Below are 21901 nucleotides of genomic sequence, written 5' to 3'. Positions count from 1 at the left end.
TACAATAATAACCTGTTAGTGAATGTATATAGTGACTACACATAATCAACCCAAACTGGAAGGAATCCCTCCCTACAATGGATGGGCACAGGGCAGCATATCCATTCACTGGAGTACTAGTGAGAACAAAAAGGAATCAGCCATGGTATATCCAACAACATGGATGACTCTCAAATGCATTATGCATGGGCACTCTCAAAAGGCTAGAAATATGATTCCATTTATATGATGTTCTGGAGAAGGCAAAATGCCAGGGAAAGAAAACACATCAGCGGTTGTCAGGCACCAGAGCCCGGGGGCAGCAAATGACTACACTGGTGTGTGAGAGGACTTGTGGGGTGACAGACATGCTCCACATCTTGACTGCCATGGTAGCTGGACATCTGTAGGCAACTGTCAAAGCTCAGAGAACTGTGTACTAAAGCAGATAATTTTTACTATATATAAATTATACCTTGAGAAACCTGATTTAAAAAAACAAAACACAAAAGGCTAAATGTTCTTTGGAAGTCAGAGGAACCACTGGATAGTCAGATAGTTCTACAGGGTTTATATTTTTATATGGTAAACTCTCAAAAAGTCAAGTCAGAGAAATCTTTACTATAATATTTTAATTTCTAAACTACGAAGGAGCCTATGTTAGCTTACTGTTGAGGAACAGAAAGTCTACCTTAAGGTAGAAGGAATTAGACCACTCTGTGAAAACTGCCCAGGCCTCAGCCTAGGCTCAAGTGACTCAAAGCAACACGAACCATCTGTGTTTGCTTAGTACACCTACCTTTATGTTATTCAAATTAACTTCAATAAGACGAGCATCATTTTCTTTAATTCTCCTTAAACTCTCTTCAACATTGGTTGGATTTGGTGGCTCATCAAATACTGGAAGAATCTTTTCACCTTTTACCACATCTACAGTGACAAACAAAAGCTTGATAAATTTCCTAATGTGATTCAATCACAATCTATAAAGCTTTCCTGCCAAAACAAAAACTGCACCTCAATCTGACCACGTCATTAGAACTAAGTTTACAGTAACACAGGGGGACAGAAAAACATAAAATGACACAAGGTTGCAATGAGCCAAATGTAGAATGTGGAAAATTCTTCCTGACAAATAATCCAGCTTTTTTAAGAAATAAATGCATGAAAAAAGAGGGAAAGAGATGGCAGAGAAGTGTGAATGAAGAGAGACTAGAAAGGCAAGCAAATCAAATGCAGTATGTAACTTCTATTTGGATCCTGAATTGAATCAAACGTGAAAAGATCTTTTTGAGAAAAAGAGGTGATCTGGCCAAGGACTGGGTATTACATGGTAAGATGAGTTACTATTTATTTTTATGTTTGATAATAGCATTGTGGTTATAGTAAAAGCCTTTATTTATGAGAGATGTATACGGAAATCTTTATGGGTGAAGTAAGGCAAATGAACAGTATTTACTTCAAAATATACCAGAAAAAGTGGAGAGGGTAGGAAGGAAGGCAGAAGATGGACAGGGGCCAGCGCTGTGGTGTAGCAGACTAAGCCTCTGCCTGTGGTTTCTGCATCCCATATAGACACTAGTTCAAGTCCTGGCTGTTCCACTTCCAATCCAGCTCCTGGCAAAAGGCCTAGGAAAGCAGTGGAAGATGGCCCAAGTGCTTGGGCCCTTGCACCCATGTGGGAGACCCAGAGGGAGCTCCTGCACTGTTCACTGCGGAGTGAACCAGAGGATGGAAGACCTTTCTTTCTGTCTCTCCCTCTCTCTGTAACTCTGTCTCCCAAATAAATAAAATCTTTAAAAAAATGAAAATGAATAAAACAAGGCCAGCCAAATGTTAATAACAGCTGAAGATGGGTTATGGATAGGCTATTTTCTCTTTATTTACACACCCCTGAGCATTTCTGTAATGAAAAGATAAAAACCAGGGGCAATGGCCAAATTACTGGACACCATAAAATGGAATGTGAGGCAGCTGAGTGAGGTAGATCTGTATGTACTAAGAAGGACACAGTCATGTTACATTGCTAAGTGACACACTACAGAGCAATGGTTAAGTCCTTACGACTGACTTTGTGTGACACTGAGGTTGGTTACTTAATATCCTAAAATCCCAACTCCCTCACATGCAAATTAAAGACAATACCAATTTCAAAGAAATGTTGTGAAGATTAATAAGAATCATCCACATTCAAAAGCTGTGCACAGGGGCTGGTGTAGTGGCCCAGAGGGCAAAGCTGCCGCCTGTGATGCTGGCACCCCTTATGGCTGCTGGTTTGTGCCCTAGCTGATGGAAGATATCTCTTTCTGTCTCCCTCTCTCTGTAACTTTTTGAAATAAATAAATCTTTAAAAAAAAAGAGTTGTGCACAAAAAACATGACCCACAGTAAGTAAGCACTGAAAAAAAGTTGCTAATTGGGGTGGGTGTTGTGGAGCAGCAGGTAAAGCCTCTGCCTGTGATGCCAGCCTGAGAAAGGCAGTGGAGACGGCCTAAGTGCTTGGGCCCCTGTCCCCATGTGGCAGACCTGGAGGAAGCTCCTGGCTTAACCCTAGGCCAGGCCACTGTAGCCATCTGGGGAGTGAACTAGCACATGGAAGTCCTCTCTGTGGCTCTTACTTGCAAATAAATAAATAAATCAAAAAAAAAAAAAAAAAAGAAGTTGCTAATTAGTATTGGAAAATTAAGCTGCAAAAATTATTTATAGTATGATTCCATTCTTGTAAAAACTTATAGAGCTGAATACTTTGTATAATCACAGTACAACGTCTAGGGGCCAGTGCTGTAGCACAGCAGGTTGAAGTCCCAGCCTGCAGTGACAGCATCCCATATAGGCACTGGTTCAAGTCCTGGCTGCTCCATTTTTGATCCAGTTCCCTGCTATGGCCTGGGAAAACAGAAGATGGCCCAAGTCAACCCATGTGGGAGACCTGGAAGAAGCTCCTGGCTCTGGATCGGCTCAGCTCTGGCCGCTGCAGCCATTTGGGGAGTGAACTAATGGATGGAAAACCTCTCTCTCTCTGTCTCTACCTCTCTCTGACACTTTCAAATAAAATAAAAGATAAATCTTTAAAAAAAATAGTACAAAGTCTAGAAGGCTCTATACCCAATTGTTAACAGTTAGGTAGTAGTCAGGAGAGCCCAGGGCATGATGGCTATGAACAGAGAATCTACACTACACTAATTACCCCACTAATTTAAAAAAATTACTACACTAATTTAAAAAAAATCCTAAAAATGTACTTTTTAAAAAGCTGAGGCTGAGTAGTTTTGTGGTTTCTCCTGAATGATTTTATAATATAGTTTGTTAGAGAAGTGAATTTCTTGAAAATCAGTAACACTGATGACAAAATGTCAACAAAATTAAAGTTTGACATGCTTTTATACTGTTTATCATTCATATTATTTAGTGAGGTTCCTATTACATGTGCTGACACATAAGCACCAAATATTTAACATTCAATTTTTAATGACTAACCCAGATTGAATCTCAGGTTTCAAGTACATACATTTAACATTTGTTATGTCAATGCTGAAGCTGATACATGGAGAAAACAAAATATATTTAAATAAAGGGTTGGAATTCACAAAACATTTTCAGTACTCACTTGAAAAATGTTCCTCGTCGACACCATTACTACTTCCTACAACATTACAGAACTGTGCATTTGTTATCAAATTGTGCATCCCAAGAATAGCTACAATACAGAAAAAGGAAATTTTTATTTTCATCTGTTTTAAACATAGAGAACTAATTTTACAACCAAATTTTTCTTATAAATTTTAACATTCTCTGGACATTTCCCTGTTAAATTAAGTAAGATTTTGTAGCTAGAGAGGGAGATTAAGTATCATCTACAATTTCATTCTTATCGATCCTCTTGTTATTTCCCCCCACATTCTGAATGAATTCATCAGACACATAGCTGGAGACAGCCTCTCTAAAAGTAAATCAATGCTTTGCTCCCTCTAGTGGCTAAGAAAAAAATCTGAAACCTGCTCAGGCTGTGGCGCCACACCTTAGATCTTTAAGCTCCTTTGCAAAGAACTATCACTGCTACCTTCAAACACATGACTTCTTGGGGTTATCTCCCCACACACCACACTTTTCTGTCTAGGAAAATAAATGTGTGTGGGTAGGTGAGGGGAGATACCTGTAGGGCTAAGAGAAATCAGCAATAATGAAAGCAACAAGGAGGTTTGCAGTGCTGCACACGGACTTCAGAAAAGTTGGGAAAGCGGTGAGGACACAGCTCAGTCAGCTCAGGCTGGACGGTCGCAGCTTCTTCTTGGTTACTCACCCCCGGGTCTTCTGACAAAACAGAGCAGCATCTGCCTCTAAAGACTCCCTGTCTCTGACAGGACAGTGTTTAACGGAGCACCAGGGGGTGAAAAGATTTTTTAAAAAACTCTCCAATTTGGTAACATGGGAAAACATGTCAAACAGTAAGATAGAGTCTATTAATATAAAAATGTCACCACTGAGGATACTTAAGGAAATGAAATCCGCAAGTCAGATTTTACATGTAAAAATATAAAGCCAAATATGTGGTCACTGATTCAACGGCACTTTGCCAGGCAAAGCAGGCATCTTCTGTAGATAAATGCTAGTACTGCCCTGCCTACCCCACACACAGTCACAATCCATGGCAGAGGAGATACCTGCGAGGTCACACAATTCTGTATCAGTAGCACTTGTCAAAGCTTCTTCTAGTTCTGGATCAAGAGAGATGTTTTCTTCTGCAAAAGTCTGTACAGGTTTCTGCTTGGGGATGAATATTTTCCCTGTAAAATAAAGCAACCTGTTAACTCCACTACTACTTCTGTTAACTCCTTACCATTTTACCTTTTAAAAAACATTATTAAAGCATGACGAACTGAAGCTGAAGCTGAGCAATTGTTCTTTATCTTTGATACAAATTTATAGGTTTTCCAGGGCAATATTTGGGCTGTACAAACTGAAAAGAAAAGATACCAGAGAAAATTTCTCGTCTGTGGAAATAGACTATTTTTGGAGTAATTATGAGTTACTTTATAAATATTGACTCAATAAAAAATAAAGGAAGGAATCAACAGAAATCCTACAAAACTTGAAAGAGATTTTTTAAAAATGCAAGAGAATCCCAGTCTTATTCTTCAGCAACAAACTATTACAGTTACTTTAGAGATGGCAGAGGTAGTTACGACCCCAGAAACTCGATTTTAATTGCAAAGAAACTTCCATGTATCTCGAGTGGCGTTGTCAGAGATTCACCATTGTTCCCCATAGCTCGAATGGACACTAACAAAGTTACCTGTAAAAAAAATGTAGTTACTCAGGGCCTGTGCTGTGACTCAACTGGTTAAGCCACTGCCTGCGGCATCAGCATTCCACATGAGTCCCAGTGCTCCACTTCCAATCCAGCTCCCTGCTAATGTTCCTTGGAAAGCAGCAGAGGATGGCCCAAGTGTCTGGGCCCCTGCACCACGTGGGAGACCTGGATGAAGCTCCTGGCTTCAGCATGGCCCAGCCCTGGCCACTACAGCCATTTGGGGAGTGAACCAAGGGATGAAAGATTTCTTTCTCTCTCTCTCCTCCAAGTAACTCTGACTTTCAAATAAATAAATAAATAAATCTTTAAAAAATGTAGTTAATCTAAAAACTAAAAGTCTTTATTAGATGAATACCAATATGTTTATTATATGTTATATAAGATTGAATATAGAAAGGCAATGGAAAATGGTGACATAATTGCAGCACTAGGTAATCAAACAAGACACTCAGGCAATGTGGGGACTAGACTACCAGGGTTGTCTGTTTCTCTCCCAAGGCAAGTGAAAATTCTAACTCTAATTATCTGGAAAGGCCTATGCATGAATTCTTAAACTACAAATTATCTTCTATCAAGAAACTACCTGGAAAATATGTGAAAACAAATGGCCTTATGAATCTATGAAGTGCTCTAACAAAGGAAATGTTTATAGGCTTATAACTAGGGCAGGGAGTGTTCTGTACTTCTCATTCAAGGTGAGTATCAGTGTAACCATAAGGAACCCTTCCATAACACATAATGCTCTCCCAAGTTTGACCAAGGCTGATTAGGTATTTTCTGCAAAACTCATCTAAAAGATCGTACTTTAATTTACCTGAAAGGTAGAGAGACAGTGAGAGAGTGACAGAGGGCAACGTCCCAACTGCTGGTTTCCTTCCCAAATGCCCACAACAGCTGGGCTGGACAAGCCCAAAACTAGGTGTCTGGAACCCAGTGTCTGGGTCTCCCACATGTTTGGCAGGAACAGAGCACCTGAGTCATCCCTGCTGCCTCCCAGGGTGTGCATCAGCAGGAAGCTAGAATTGGGAGTGGAACAAGGACCCAAATGCAAGTACTCTAAAAACCGGCTGTGTGTACCCCAAGCAGTATCTTAAAAATGCTGGGCCAAATGTCCACCCCTAAAAGATCTTAATTTCTGAAATCACATTTTTTTTTGTTTTTAGCAGTTCTATTTGGTTCTTTTAAAAAAAGTTTCCATTTCTCTGATGAAATTCTTCATCTCTTCACACATGCTGTGCACCTTTTTCTACTAGATTCTTTGACATTTTTATTACCAAGTCCCTAACTGGTAACACCAATGTCTGGGTCACCTCTATGACTTCCCCTGTTTATGTTCCTCACTATGAGCCACATACTCTTGCTTTTGTGCAGGTCTTAAGATCTTTGACTGAGTGATGAGCATCTTGCATAACAGTGTAGCAGAGACCAAAGAAATGATACTCATTCACAGAAAGGAGCAGGCTCCTTCGGTGAGAGTTGAACTAACAAGTATATTCAAAAAATCCACTGCAAATGTGTATTACAGAAACGCTAGGCATGGATTTCACAATTGTTTATACCCAAATAAACAGCTTTAATTCAAATTTTCCATGGACTTTTAGAAGTATTCTTGTGTGTTCAACGGTTCTGCTAGGTCTTACTGCCACTTAAGTTTGAAATCTTCACTGATTTTAAACAATTTTTAAAATTAATTTATTTATTTGAAAGGCAGAGTTAAATGGAAAGGGAAAGAGATCTTCCACCTGCTGGTTCCCTCCCAAAATGGTCACAATGGTTGGGGCTAGGCAAGGTCAAAGCCAGGAGCCAGCTTCATCCTGGTCTCCCATGTGGGTAGCAGGGGCCCAAGCTCCTACCCAGGCTCATTAGCAATGAACTGGATTGGAAGTGAAGCAGCCAGGACTGGAATCAGCACTTACATAAGATGCTAGCACTGCAGGTGGTAGCTTAATGATGCCAGGTCTGGTTTCAAACTTGAGGACAAGATTGTTCAGTTTTCCTTGTGGACTGTGGAGATCTGCTGAGCTGCCTGCTTTTTCTCAACTGTGAACTGTGAGCAACATCTTCCTGATATATAGCCTTGGTTGCCAGTTTTCTGGGTAACTGGGAGATCTCTAATGTGCCTGGGAGGCAGCATGTGGAGTCTAAGCTCCTGGTTTTGGCGTGGCTTAGTTCTAGTTACTGTAGGCATTTGGTGAGTGATCAAGTGGATGGAAGATGTGCCACTCTGTCACTCTGCCTTTCAAATAAATAGATAAATCTTTCTTTAAAAAAATTCTGGTGTCTGAGTACCACATAAGAAGTTCTGGTTTAATTGGTCTGTTATGTCACACAAGGTACCTGAGTTTCTTTTTAAAAGAGATTTATTTATTTGAAAGGCAGAGTTAGAGAGGGAGAGACTGAGATCTTCCATCTGCTAGTTCACTCCCTAAATGGCTTCAATGGCCAGAGCTGGGATGGTTCAAAGCCAGGAGCTTCTTTCAGGTCTCCCATGTGGGTGCAAGGGCCCAAGGATTTGGGCCATCCTCTGCCTCTTTCCCAGGTAAGTTGGTAAGCAGCTGGATCGCAAGTGGAGCAGCTGGGACTCAAACTGGCACCTATATGGGATGCTGGCACAGCAACAGGTGGTTTTACCCACTATGCCACAATGCCAGACCTGCATCTGAAATTTTAAAAGCTCTCTAGGAATTCTAAGTCATAGTAGCAAAGGTTAAGAACCAACAGATTATGGTATTCACTGACTAAACTACAAACGCTATTTACCACAAAATAAGTCTGTGAAGTAATACACATGTTAAATAGCTTGATTTAGCTACTCCACAATGGTTCAAATATCAAACAATGCTGTATGCCACAATATAGGTAATTCTTGTTAATTAAGAAAAAACCACAGGGGCTGGCGCTGTGGCATACTGGTTAAGCTTCTGCCTGCAGCATCAGCATTCCATAACGAGCCGGTTCATGTCCTAGCTGCTCTACTTCCGATCCAGCCCCCTGCTAGTAGCCTGGGAAAGCAGTAGAAGATAGCCCAATTGCTTGGTCCCTTGCACCCATGTGGGAGACCCAGAAGAAGCTCCTGGCTTCCAATTGGCCCAGCTCCAGCCATTGCAGCCATTTGGGGAGTGAACCAGCAGATGGAAGGCCTCTCTGTCTCTCCCTCTCTGTAGCTTTACCTCACAAATAATTTTTTTTTTTTTAAAGAAAAAACTACACAAGCTATCAACTAGCTATCCATGTCTTATTCAAGGGACCAATGGAATCTAAAGCATTATAAAAATCTAAGATGTTTATTTTTATAATCCTCATTCACATTCCTTATGAGGCATTATTCATATCTAAATTTCTCCTATAAATAAATTTTTGCTAATGCTCACAAATAGAAAAAAATCTTATCAGAAAAAAACAAGGCAAGAAAAAAATCAAAATTCCCAAGGAATTGTGGAAATTCTTTGATACAGAATTTTGTTGTTTTACAAAGTGTGATATTATTTGGGACTTCTCCTGGGGCTCTCCTCTTTCTGGTAGTTTCTCTATGTACAGATTTTTGCTGTATACAACACTGTGTTGTATTTTTAACAACAAAAGTAATTTATTCATATTTTTGTTATGATTATTTTAACATTAATAAGCTGTAAGACATTATCTTTTAAAAATTATCATTAAGAGGTGGAAAGAGACAGAAAAAGCAAGCTACTCTCTGCTGGCTGATTCCCCAAATGTCTGCAATGGCCAGGCAGCCAGATCAGGCAAAAAGGTAGAGCCTGGAACTCAATCCAGATCTCCTACATGAGTAGGAGGAACTCAACTACTTAAGCTTTCACCTCAGCATCCTGATGTGTGCAATTGCAGGAAACTAGAATAGGGAACAGGAGCTTGGACTTGAACCCAGGTACTCTGATACAGGACACGGGCATCCTAACTGCTAGGCCAAACATCTACCCCAAGATATTATCTTTTAATGTGTACATGTATACAAGATCTAGGTGGAGAAAGCTAAAAGTATGGCCGGCACTGCGGCCCAATAGGCTGATCCTCCACCTGCGGTGCTGGCACACCAGGTTCTAGTCCCGGTCGGGGCGCCAGAGTCTGTCCCAGTTGCTCCTCTCCCTGTACAGCTCTCTGCTGTGGCCTGGGAGTGCAGTGGAGGATGGCCCAAGTGCTTGGGCCCTGCACCTGCATGGGAGACCAGGAGAAGCACCTGGCTCCTGGCTTCAGATCAGCGCGGTGCGCCGGCCACAGTGGCCATTGGAGGGTGAACTAACGGAAAAGGAAGACCTTTCTCTCCCTCTCCCTCCCTCTCTCTCTCTCTCTGTCTAATCTGCCTGTCAAAAAAAATTTTTAAAAATTAAAAAAAAAAAGAAAGCTAAAAGTAGAGAAATTAATTTTGGAAGAAAGGATAAACTAGCCAAGACCTAAGATCAGTGTGTGAATACAAAATCTAAGGCGTTCTCTCCAAACTCATTTTATAGATTTAAAAAAAAAATCTGTTTCAAAATCCCTGTTGGTTATGTTGCAGAAAGTGACAAACCAATCATAAAATAAATAAATCTGGAAACCCCAGGACCCCAGAATAGTCTATCTTGAAAAAGAAGAACAAAGTTGGAGGACTCTCATTTCCAAACAAGACTGAGAGAGGAAGGGAGAGGGAGAGAGAGAGGGGAAGGCTGGCAGGTAGGCAAGCAGGCGCGCACGCACGCGCACACACACACACATACACACACACACTCCCTCTCCCTCTCTGTTTTTCAAAAACAAACTAGCAACCCAGGAGGATTGAAAATAAGACAGTGCCAGGTATCCATCTGTATTAGTGGTTCTTAAGTTCAGGGAATGAGGACTGGCTTGCCATGGATATTTCTGAAAAACCTCCAGAGGTGCCTGTTTCTTGCTCAGGTCAATAACCACAATCTGTGTAATTACCATCCTGAAAAAATTAAGATGAGGTATCCTTGTGATCTAATTTTTTCCGTCTCCTTGAAATATGGTCAAAAAGCAATGATTTGTAACTCTAAAAACTTGTATTTCTGAAGCAACATTTGAGAAAATAGCAACTCATTTTTATCCTTCAACAGAGAACATTCTATCTAAAATCACTTTAACTTACTTAACATAGCAAAGTCCAAAACTGAAAGCTTAGGTTGAAATTATAATCCTTTCCATTATAGCAAAATAAAAAAATAACCAAGGACCATATCACAAAAAATCTTAGTCAAGAAAGTATGAAATGACAGCCCCCTCAAATGAATCAAAACAAATAAAAACAGGGCCACAACTCTCAGCTGCCAAGGTTAAAATGGTTCAGTAATGCTTCTGCCAGTACAAAATGGCAACTAAGGAAATACAAGAAACCGAGATAAGACTTCATGTAATAGTAATTTAAGTGTACGGCACTGAGCCAAAACAATGCTTTTGCCAAAGGGGTGGGGGAAATATCCTGCCGAGATCCTTGTTATTGCCATACAGTCAGTAAGAAATATGCTCAACAACATTCACCACTTTATTGCTAGGATGTTTCTTTACTAGTCCTCAACTCTTTTGCTCTGAACCATGTCATACCTACAACAGATGTCAGGAGTTATCTAAGTCAGAGCTCCCATGCTTACTGAGTATGTTAAAAAAAAAAAAAAAAAAACACATGGCTCTTAGTTATTTCATTCCTACAGAATGAAGGGCCCTAGCTAATTTTAGTATTTATTTATAAGCTTTTTCCAGAAAAAATTTTAAGGCAACCACACCACTATAATCTCTAAGTAACTCTGGAATTTACCTTTTTACAGGAAACATACAAACCTTACACCAACCAAACTGAATGATGAGGGGGCAAATCCTGGAAAGACATTTCTGCTTTGAAACAATGACACAAATGATACCTGATCAATACTGCAATATAGTCACCAATAAACTTCCACTCAACAAACATTTAGTTTAGTGAGCCTGAGCAGAAAATGAGCTAGAAAGACACCATAAGGAAAGCAAAATAAGAGATCCTTTACTTTGGAGAGCTAACACTCTCAAAGAAGAAACTGGGTACCTATAGTATCACAATCTGATACTTTTTTTACTTCTTACTCTAACCAAGATGGGTAACTGGGGAAAAGATTTAGGCATATGCCTGACACAAGTCCCTAATGCATAAAATATGTAAGACACTGAGCACCAGGATACGAGGGTTAGCGATCCCTAGGAGGTGGAGGTGGGGTTGGGGAATAAGTAGTGAGTCCCAGATTGTCCAGCTTACCTCCTACAGCAACTTTCTGGGCAACACAGCAAGGAGAAAGATCTCAGGCAAAGCCTGGTGAACTCACTGAGCTGAGATAGAGCGAGGTCCAGAAAGACCAAGGCAGTAGGAATGTTTGTAGGACAGAGGACGAGAGCGAGCTGCATAGGGAGGGATCCCAGGAGCTGTGTAAAGGGTTGACCTGAATATTCACCAAGGCACTCATCCATACATGAACACAAGCAAACTACCTTGAGCCGCAAAACAGGAACATCTGACCCACGGGCGGTTAAGGTTGGCAAAATGATTTAGTCTGGTCCTTCTGAGGAGACTACAGGTGGGACTCAACATTCAATAAATTTATAGCAGGCCATTTTTTAAGATGATAATTTTGTATGGTCTGCAAATGAAGCTATAAAAACCTAAATGGCCTTTGTCAGAAAAAAAGGTTTCCTACCCTGATTCCAGAAGATTAGAGGTACCAGCACCCATGTTCATGCAGGGCTGGGAACAGAACTGTTCCACCAGCCAAAACGGAAAATCTCAGAATTCACAGGGCTCCTACTTGGGTAGGGAATTCAGAAGGATCTTGCCTTAGAAGTGGGGAAATAATCAACCATCAGCTGAACACTGCTCCAAACCCACCTAATAAATCTTAAAAGGATCAAACTGTTCCCAGGGTGGGACAAATGTGGCACAGCAAGTTAGGCTGATGCCTGCGATGTCAGCATCTCATACAGGTGCCAGTTCAAGTCTCAGCTGCTCTACTTCTGATCTAGCTCTCTGCTAATGCATCTGGGAAAGCATTTGGGCCCTTGGACTCACATGGCAGACCTGGATGAGTACCTGGTTCTTGGCCTGGGCCTGTCCCAGCCTTGGTCATTGTAGCCATTTACAGAGTGAACTAGCGGGCAGAAGATGGCTGGCTGGCTGACTTGCTCTCTCTCACTATGCCTTTCAAATATATAAATCTCAAAAAAAGAAAGAAACTGTTTCCAAGGAACTGTACTGTTGTCCCAGAATGAAACTCAGGAATATTTATGGGAATACCAATATATCCATCACCCAAAAGTCAAAATGTCTGCTACCCAATAAAAAATTACCTGACTCTAAACACAGATGATAAACCAGCAGGCAAGGACATTAAAACAATTGTTGGGCCGGCGCCGCGGCTCACTAGACTAATCCTCCGCCTTGCAGCGCCGGCACACCAGGTTCTAGTCCCGGTCGGGGCGCCGGATTCTGTCCCGGTTGCCCCTCTTCCAGGCCAGCTCTCTGCTGTGGCCAGGGAGTGCAGTGGAGGATGGCCCAAGTGCTTGGGCCCTGCACCCCATGGGAGACCAGGAGAAGCACTTGGCTCCTGCCTTCGGATCAGCGTGGTGCGCCGGTTGCAGCGCGCCGGCCACGGTGGCCATTGGAGGGTGAACCAACGGCAAAGGAAGACCTTTCTCTCTGTCTCTCTCTCACTGTCCACTCTGCCTGTCAAAAAAAATAAAAAAACAATTGTTGTATGTTCAAGTATTTAAATAGAGACTATTTTTTAATATTTATTTTCATCTTTTTGAAAGGCAGAGTGATACAGAGAAAGAGAAAGAGAGAAATATCTTCCATCTGCTGGTTCATTTCCCAAATGCCCGAAAATAAAGTCTGGGCCAGGCTACAGACAGAAACTACATCCAGGTCTCTCATGTGAATAGGCAGCAGGGGCCCAAGCACTTGGACCACCATTTGCTGCCTTCTCCAGCAGGGAGCTGGATCAGAAATGGAGCAGCCAGCGTTGAACCAGCACTCTGATACGGAACCCAGGCATTGTAAACAGCAACCTAAATCACTGCCACAATGTCCACCCTCAAAGATTTTTTTTTTTTTTTTTTTTACAGGCAGAGTGGACAGTGAGAGAGAGAGACAGAGAGAAAGGTCTTCCTTTGCTGTTGGTTCACCCTCCAATGGCCGCCGCGGCCAGCGCACCGCGCTGATCCGATGGCAGGAGCCAGGTACTTCTCCTGGTCTCCCATGCGGGTGCAGGGCCCAAGCACTTGGGCCATCCTCCACTGCACTCCCTGGCCACAGCAGAGAGCTGGCCTGGAAGAGGGGCAACCGGGACAGAATCTGGCGCCCCGACCGGGACTAGAACCTGGTGTGCCGGCACCGCAAGGTGGAGGATTAGCCTAGTGAGCCGCGGTGCCGGCCTAAAGATTTTTTTAAAAGAGGAAAAAAAGGAACAAAGAACATGAGACAAATAGGAAAGACATACCATGTTAACATTTATCAAAAGAAAGCAAGATTGGCTTTAATATCAAAGTAGATCTTAGACCAATGAATATTACCAGGGATAAAAAAGGTCATTTCATAAAAACAAAGATAATTCATCAAGAGGACACAATAATCCTTTAAAACGCTAATAAGAGAGCCTCACAGCATACAATTCTGAAACAATTCAAAGCAGGACTCTATGGTATGTAAATCATATACAGAAATGCTGGAGGGAAAGGACTATTCAAAGTGAGTATGGCTAACCAGGGAGTTTCCCATAAAACAGGGTCTTAACACAAGTGACAGAGTATTCATCTGGGTAACTCCTCACCCAAAAGGGGTAAAGAGTGAATTACCTGGGGCCTCTGTGTGGCACAGCAGGCAAAGCTGCTGCCTGCAAGGCCGGCATCCCACATGGATGTGCTTTGTGTCCTGGCTGTTCCACTTCCAATCCCACTCCCTGCTAACAGCTAAGAAAAGCAGTGGAAGACAGTCCATGTGCTTGGACCCCTGCCACTCATCTGGGAGACCTGGATGAAGCTTCTGGTTTTAGCCGGGCCCAGCCCTGGTTATTGTAGCCATCTGGGAATGAACCCAGAACTCTGTTTGTCCCTCTCTCTCTGCAACTCTTTCAAATAAATAAATAAATCTTTTAAATTTATTTTTAAAAAGTGAATTATTCAAAAGCCATAGCGTACTATCTAAAAAGGAGATGCTAACATCTGCATGGCTAATTTAAGCAGTCCATTTCAATTATCTGCTTCAGTGCTTGGGGAAACCATTTTTCAGAGGTATACAAGGAACATTCAGGACTCATAAATATAACCAAAAATATAAGAGCCAATTTTTATTTAGAATTTAGTGGAAACCAAATGCTTACTGGCAGTTAGGTAATACTGATTTAGGCAGTTTCTAATCATGATCTTTCTGGCTTAATAAAGCATCATTGAAGAAATCATGCATTCATACGTAAGGTGCGGGAGACTCTTTTAGAACAAGAGTGACTACCAGAAGATTTCTGGAATGTGAAGGTAATTGTAAAAAAGTAAATTGGAAAGCCTATGAGAAGTTCTCAGTTAAAGGCAATCTGGTTAAACTCACCTTTAAAAAAGGGTAGGGCATGCAGGATTCTTGGCAATGAACCCAGGGACATTCCATTTTCAGGGTGGGGAAGGTAAAAACAGCACAAAGAAAAGTCTAGAAGTTTAGATGGCTCTACTCCAAGATCCAAGAAGGAGAACAGTGCTCTGTGAGGAAGGGAGGGGCCCAGCCTGGGTGAGTCAGTAGTTCAAATGGGTTAGATGGCACACCTATGCATACACACTGCCTAACATGCAGCCATGCCTGGTCTATCTGTGAAATAAGAGGCACTGGAAAAAAAATCTTAGTCTAGGTGAAGATGAAGTATGATGGGGAGGAACAGTGTGGAGGAGTTCCAGACAAGCAAAGTGAAGCAAAACAAATCAAGAGGTACTAAGAAATATTAAAGGCTGGGCAAACATTTGTCCCAGTGACAAACTCATGGCAAAATGATGCCTTATCTCTGATACAGAATGCTCATGACATGTAAAAACAGGATTATAATCAGCTACACAGTCAGCACCATGTGCATTTTTACTGTTCTCAGGACCAAGAAAGATCTGATGAATATTCTCCTTCACCCTTGTCTGGTCTACGTCTCAGTCATACATTTCGCAAAATTTCAAAGAGAAACAGGTAAAAAGCTGCACTTTTCCAACACTTTAACATTATATCTTCAAGTAAGAGGATCATACTATATATTGAAATTGTATTGTTTTACTTTTATTAGTTTCTCAAATTTTAAAAACAGTAGACTCGTAAGACATCTTATGGATCTTGATCCATAAGATCACTTGATAGTATGATGCCACTCCTACCATGAGCTTATGTAATTAAGATGAATTTAACATTTTTGTAGTAAAGACACCATTTGCAATGCCTACATCCCTTGTTGGAGTGCAGGTTCAAGTTCCAGATGCTCTGCTGACAATCCAGCTTCCTGCAAATGTACCCTAGGAGGCAGCAGACAGCTGACAGCTCAAGTACTTTGGATCCTGCTACCCAACTGGAAGACCTGGGTTGAATTCCAGGTTCCTGGCTTTGGCCTAGCCCAGCCTTGCCTATTGCAGGATCCTATACATAATAACTTCTAAGTGTCCTTGGCCTATCAGTTTTTTAAAATCATTTCTGAGACAATCTAAAGAAAAACTGACATGAATATATTGTTTTTGTTTTTGCCCAAAAGAAAAAAATCCCAAAATGTCCAATTTTCAGTTTTATGGGAGATGGAGTTCTGGGCTCCTGGGTGGAAGATCTCTAACTGCCTTTCAAATAAAATAAAATAATTTTTAAATAAAAATTTTTAAAAAATTACAATGTGATTTTGGCATATAATCTGGAAGGAGTTCAAGGAACTTGGTGATATTACTGTAACATTCTCTGGTTCAGAAAACTCAAACTGCCATCAAGTACTGAATTCTAGGGCCAGTAATCTTGTATGAAAATCATTTAGTTTAGAGATCAATACACATATCATTAATTCTAAATTGCCCAATACATCAAAAAAGTTAAATGTTTCTGTTTATCTACCAAGGTAGATTTGCGAACTGTTTTATGAAAAACTAGGAGGACCTCTACTATATGGACAAATATTCTCAATCTGAAAGTCTGTTTTCTCCAAAATAAGCTATTAAGTAAAAATGTGGGAAACAATCCAGGTGATCAGGACAAAGAGTCATGGGCAAGGCATCTTATGAAAATAAGCTTTCAGATTTTTGAAGTAAAGGAAAGGTTTCACATTTATCATGAAGAGGCATACAAGGAACAAGAATGCCAATAAGATGTAGCTGGATTAATCCAAGGATCTCCTACGTGATCAGGATACTGGAGATAAGATGTAAGAAAGCAATGCATATTAGAGACCAAGGATAACAAAACTGATTTAAGGACGAGAGTCTAGGGTGGATTTGAGAATACTGCAGCTGCTTTTTTACTTTATTTCAAAGCAGAGCTCTCTATAGCCAAGTTCCTCAATTTCTCAAGAGGAATTTGTTCCTCTTCAGGTCTATGGCATTGTGATATGGCTTATAAAGTTGACTCTGTCCGGTTTGGTAGCATTTGCTTTCATCAGATGGATTGCTGAAACTCATGTCTGTGGTTCTGGGCTGGTCCTCCATGCCAGAATGGCCATCTCTTGTTTGGTAATAATCACTCATCTGACCCTTCACAGTGATTTCATTGTACCTATTAACAAGTCTGGTCCTCACATGACAGCAAAGCAAATGCCCAAACCATATGATTTCATTATTATATAACGTTCAAGGCAGGCATAATTCATCTACTATATTAGAAACTATGTTGGTGGTTATCTTTGAAAAAGGAAAGGAAAAAGGAATTGGCGTGAATTGAGGTGTTCTAGAGATGCAGATGTTTTGACTGGAGAGCTGATTACAAAACTATGTTCACTTCATAGTTTGTCATGTACTTACCACTTGTGCATTTTCTATAGGAAATAAAAATGGCATGGTCTTTTTTAAAAATATCTTATTTATTTATTTCAAAGGTAGAATTACAGAGAGGCAGAGGCAGAGAGAGAGAAAGAGAGAGATCTTCCATCACTCCCCAATGGTGGAAATGGCTGGAGCTTCGCTGATCCGAATCTAGGAGCCAGGAGCTTCTTCCAGGTCTCCCAAGTGGGTGCATGGGCCCAAGGACTTGAGCCATCCTCTACTGCTTTCCCAGGCCATAGCAGAGCGCTGGATGGGAAGTGGAGCAGCCAGGACTCAAACCAGTGCCCATATGGGATGCTAGCACTGCAGGCAGCAGCTTTACCCGCTACGCCACAGCATGTGCCCCATGGCATGGTCTTAAACATCATACTACCCAGAAACAGTACTTAGCAGGTAAACATAGCTAAAATGCATGTAGTAAAAATACTGAATGTGTTATAAAATGAAAAACTACTGTCCATGAATGAAAAATTATTTCTTTTATAACTACTCCATTTATTTCTTATCCACCTAAAACTTAAATAAGACACTCATATTCTCTACTGCAGTACCTGGGTTTAATTTCCATCTATTCCACTTCCAATCCAGCTTTCTGCTAATTCATACCCAGGGAGACCAGATGATAGCTCAAATACTTGGGTTCCTACTACCCATGTGGGAGAACTGGACTTCTGGGCTCCTGGCTTTGGCCTGGCCCATCCCCAGGTGTTACAGGCATTTGGGGAGTGAACCAGCAGATGGAAGCTGTCTCTTTCTGTCTCCTTGCCTTTCAAGTAAAGAGAAAATAAATAAATAATTTAAATATAATAATAAATCCAAGGACTCTGAGTAAAGCAGATAATCTTCCAAAACACAGGTGGGCCTCATTCAATGAGGTACAATTCTGGGTAGAATAGTCTGATCTTACCTACCATGTAAGAAAAAATTCTGTCAGTTGACTGCCTTTAGACATGAACTGTAGCTCTCCACTGGGCTTCCAGCCTGCTGGATTTTATATTTTTATCTAAAGCCTTCATGGCTATGAGAGCCAATTCTTTAACTTAATCTCAATCTCAATCTCTCTCTCTTCACATCCTGCTAGTTCTGTTCCTCTGGAGAAACCTAACGACAAGTAGCAGAGGCAGTGATCCTCAACCACACATGAAGGGGAGTTAGAATCTAAGCAAGGAGCACAGGAGCTGCAGTGATAAATACTTCTGAAAAAGCCTGATGCAGACCTGTGCATTACTGACCAACAATCAGCCTTGGCATGGCTCCAGAATGAAATGAGAATTTTCCAGCTTCCCTTGCAGCTAAAGAGTGGCTACTGCAACACAGTGCTGGTCAAATTCTTGAGAAGAACTTCTTTCCCAAATAAGAAGCCAAAGTCTCAAAAGGAGAATGAAGACACTGCACTCCAATCCACTTTTCCTGCCTAGAACACTGTAATTCAGATGTAAAAACAGGGCCTGGAAGAGCTGGTGTGTGGCTGTGTTACTGCTTGCCACCACTTGCCAGGACTTGTACCTCTCATCCCAAACAAGACTACAGGCAAAAGTTGGCTTTCTAGGTCAACCTGTATTCTGCCCAGTTATGAAAGTGGAGGGACTGACACTGTAAGTCACATACAGAATTTTCAAAAATAGAGCTGTGTTCAGTCTGCACTGAGGATATGTAAGATCAGACACTGTAATGGGTGGGGCTTGGACTAAAAACAATTCCTGAAAGCAATGATCAGGAAGCACTAGCGATTACAATCATGAATCACTAGGGAAGGCTGCAGCACATCTTTGAAAATATGGCATGACAATTTCTGCTTTACAGACAGGATCAGAGCTGAGCAGTGCTTTGCTTTCTCTGTACTCTGTAATACACCAACAGATTTAAAACTTCATCTCAGCACGCTTCCAGGCCCTGTTTTTACATCTGAATTACAGCAGTCTAGGCAGGAAAAGTGGATTGGAGTGCAGTGTCTTCATTCTCCTTTTGAGACTTTGGCTTCTTATTTGGGAAGGAAGTCCTTCTCAAGAATTTGACAAGCACTGTGTTGCAGTAGCCAGATTTGTGGCACTACAGAACTAAGGAGGGTTATACAAAATCATTGTACAATAAAAATCTCACTAATGAATACTTTAAAAGAAACTTACTGGCCAAGTTGATGAAAAATGTAAATCAACTACCTAACACGTTTTCAAGTCAACAATACCATTTCTTTAAGGCTACCAATGATGTGCCTCTAGAAATATTATTCTCTTGAAATCCTCCTACAGAAAGAAAAATCAAGTGCTAGCAGCTAAATGATCTCCCAAGGCGGGGCTTACCTTTCTTTTCTCCAGTGTAGGGGACATAGTCTTCCCTGTCCTTATGCTCCAGTGCTTCCTTCTCTAGATATGACAGGAGGTGTTCTCTATCAAACGGCCCCGTGGCAGACTTTGATGTCTGGTTCTTCTGCCGAAACCCTGCAGGCAGAAGGGCATTCTGCCAGAGAGAATGAATCAGCCATTGTGACTGCCAAGAACGCCAACGCTCTATGCTTCAACAGATTACCCATATCAGAGAGAATTACACACTAGATGTGATACAGGCATTGACACTTAATTGCAGGATTTTAGGGAAGCAAAAACAAAGATTTTTATCAGGTAAAATTCATTTATTAATAAAATAAGCAAAAACACTTTTTCCCCCCAGAAAGTATTCTACTAGCAGGAAACACTCTTTAGGAAGGTAATAAAATATAATTTTTTAATGCTTAATAACTACTCAGTATACATGAATATACTGAGAATAAATCCAATAAATGACTACATGCATGACATTTCTTCATAATGACTTGGATTTCCTTTTTTTTTTAAAGACTAATTTATTTATTTGAAAGTAAGAGTTACACAGAGGAGAGGCAGAGAGAGAGAGGGAGAGGGAAGGAGGGAAGGAGGGAGGGGGAGGAAGAGAGGGAAGGAGGTCTTCCATCCAATGGTTCACTCCCCAGTTGGCCTCAATGGCTGGAGCTGTGCTGATCCAAAGTCAGGACCCAGGAGCTTCTTCTGAGTTTCCCACGTGGGTGCAGGAGCCCAAGGACCTGGGCCATCTCTTACTGCTTTCCCAGGCCATGGCAGAGAGCTGGATCGGAAGTGGAACAGCCGGGTCTCCAACCGGCACCCATATGGGATGCTGGTGCTTCAGGCCAGGGCATTAACCCACTGCGCCACAGCACTGGCCCCAATGACTTGCATTTCATAATGACTTTCTCATGTTTACCATGCAGTATATCAGGAAGTTAATATTTACCTGACTGTGTTTAAGTTCAATGTGAATGTTTTTACTTCCGTGTGCATGCATGTGCATATACACAAGCACCAGGATGTATTTGCAACAGCTGCTGCCATTGCCAAGACATCCCTAAGTTATTCGGAGCCAAAGCTAATGTCCCTGGGTTTCCATGTGTGTGTAGCCTTTTGGAGGGCACAGAGACTAGGAGTGGAGGGTAGGGTACATGGTAATTGATTAAAGTTGTCTCCTGGAGTCCCTACTTTGAATTCTCATTAAACCAGGAATAATAAGAGGTAGCTAGACAAAGTGAGCACCACATTTTTGTCAAAAGCCAAAGAGGTAGTACTGCCTTTTCTCATATTTCTGGGTATTCCTTAGCTTAGCAAATGGGAGGCAGCCAGAGAGTACAAAAGGGCCAATCCTGTTTTATATCTTACAATATTGGCAGTAATGGTTAATCTCATGGGTGGTATAAGATAATTTTTCATTATAAAGGGTGATTTTATATGGCTAATTATAACAGGAAATTTACATTTCATAACTAGAAAACATGGCACTTAAATTTCGGACAATTGCTGAGACCCATAACCATTTTCGTAAAATTCACCTTTGCATTCCCATTTACATATACTTGTCACATAGAGAGCTGACCTATAAAGAAGAAACATAAAAGAGGTCTCTTCCTAACTTTATACATACTGCGTATGTTTTATAATATAGTAGTCTATGGCATTGTAAAAAAGAAACACGAAGTTTCCACCTTCAGAATTCTCCAAACAAGAACTACACAGGAAGAATCCATGCTCAATCAACCTGCAGGTTCCGCTGATTCTTACTTTCCAAAGAACTCCAGTTATCTTTTCCCCATCTCCCAACACCATTACTTTGGTACCTTTGTGCAGGCTATGTCTCAAGCTTGGCTGGAATGTCACATGAGCCTCCCAGCTGCCCTCTCTGGATCAGTCAGTTGCCTGATATTGTTCATCCCTCACTCCCACCAGCTCAATCTGTTACCTTGCCTCATCTCATACACTTCCTCCCCCATTCTATTCACACTTTATCTTTTCCCCTTCTTGCTATACTCACAGGTACTTCATAAGTTTCATAGAAAAATGGAATTACAAGGTCTTATTCTGGTGTAAAGCTTTTTTGAAATCTATGCTGTTTTCATAAGCATTTCCACGAACTTTGTGAAGACACTGCACACTTCCTTCCACCACAGGCCTTTCTATATGTGGTCCCCCCTTCCCTGGAACGCTGTTCATCCCTTGTTGCTACTCATTTTTCAAACGGCAGCTCCATTCCTCTGAGGGAAGCTTTCCCTGAACCTTTACCATAATCTTCCAACTTAGAGTGCTCACAATTATTT

The 21901-nt window shown here is 41.3% G+C and overlaps 1 protein-coding gene across 2 annotated transcripts in view; it reads right to left on the bottom strand.

Moving 5' to 3' along the window:
- Positions 1 to 21901, bottom strand: part of TMOD3 (tropomodulin 3) — a 75881-nt gene that overhangs the window by 19294 nt on the left and 34686 nt on the right. For both annotated transcript variants that reach the window (XM_008268998.4, XM_002717761.5), the window contains 4 exons: positions 19587 to 19743; positions 4640 to 4762; positions 3586 to 3675; positions 779 to 909 (listed from right to left, as the gene is read on the bottom strand). In XM_008268998.4, coding sequence (XP_008267220.1) covers positions 779 to 909; positions 3586 to 3675; positions 4640 to 4762; positions 19587 to 19743 — 501 coding nt within the window. The remainder of the gene's footprint in view (positions 1 to 778; positions 910 to 3585; positions 3676 to 4639; positions 4763 to 19586; positions 19744 to 21901) is intronic.

This window comes from Oryctolagus cuniculus, chromosome 12 (assembly GCF_964237555.1).
Source record: "Oryctolagus cuniculus chromosome 12, mOryCun1.1, whole genome shotgun sequence".
In the NCBI taxonomy this organism is placed as follows: Eukaryota; Metazoa; Chordata; class Mammalia; order Lagomorpha; family Leporidae; genus Oryctolagus; species Oryctolagus cuniculus.
The sequence above is the reverse complement of the archived record's forward strand: the minus strand, read 5'-3'. Positions and strand labels throughout refer to the sequence as shown.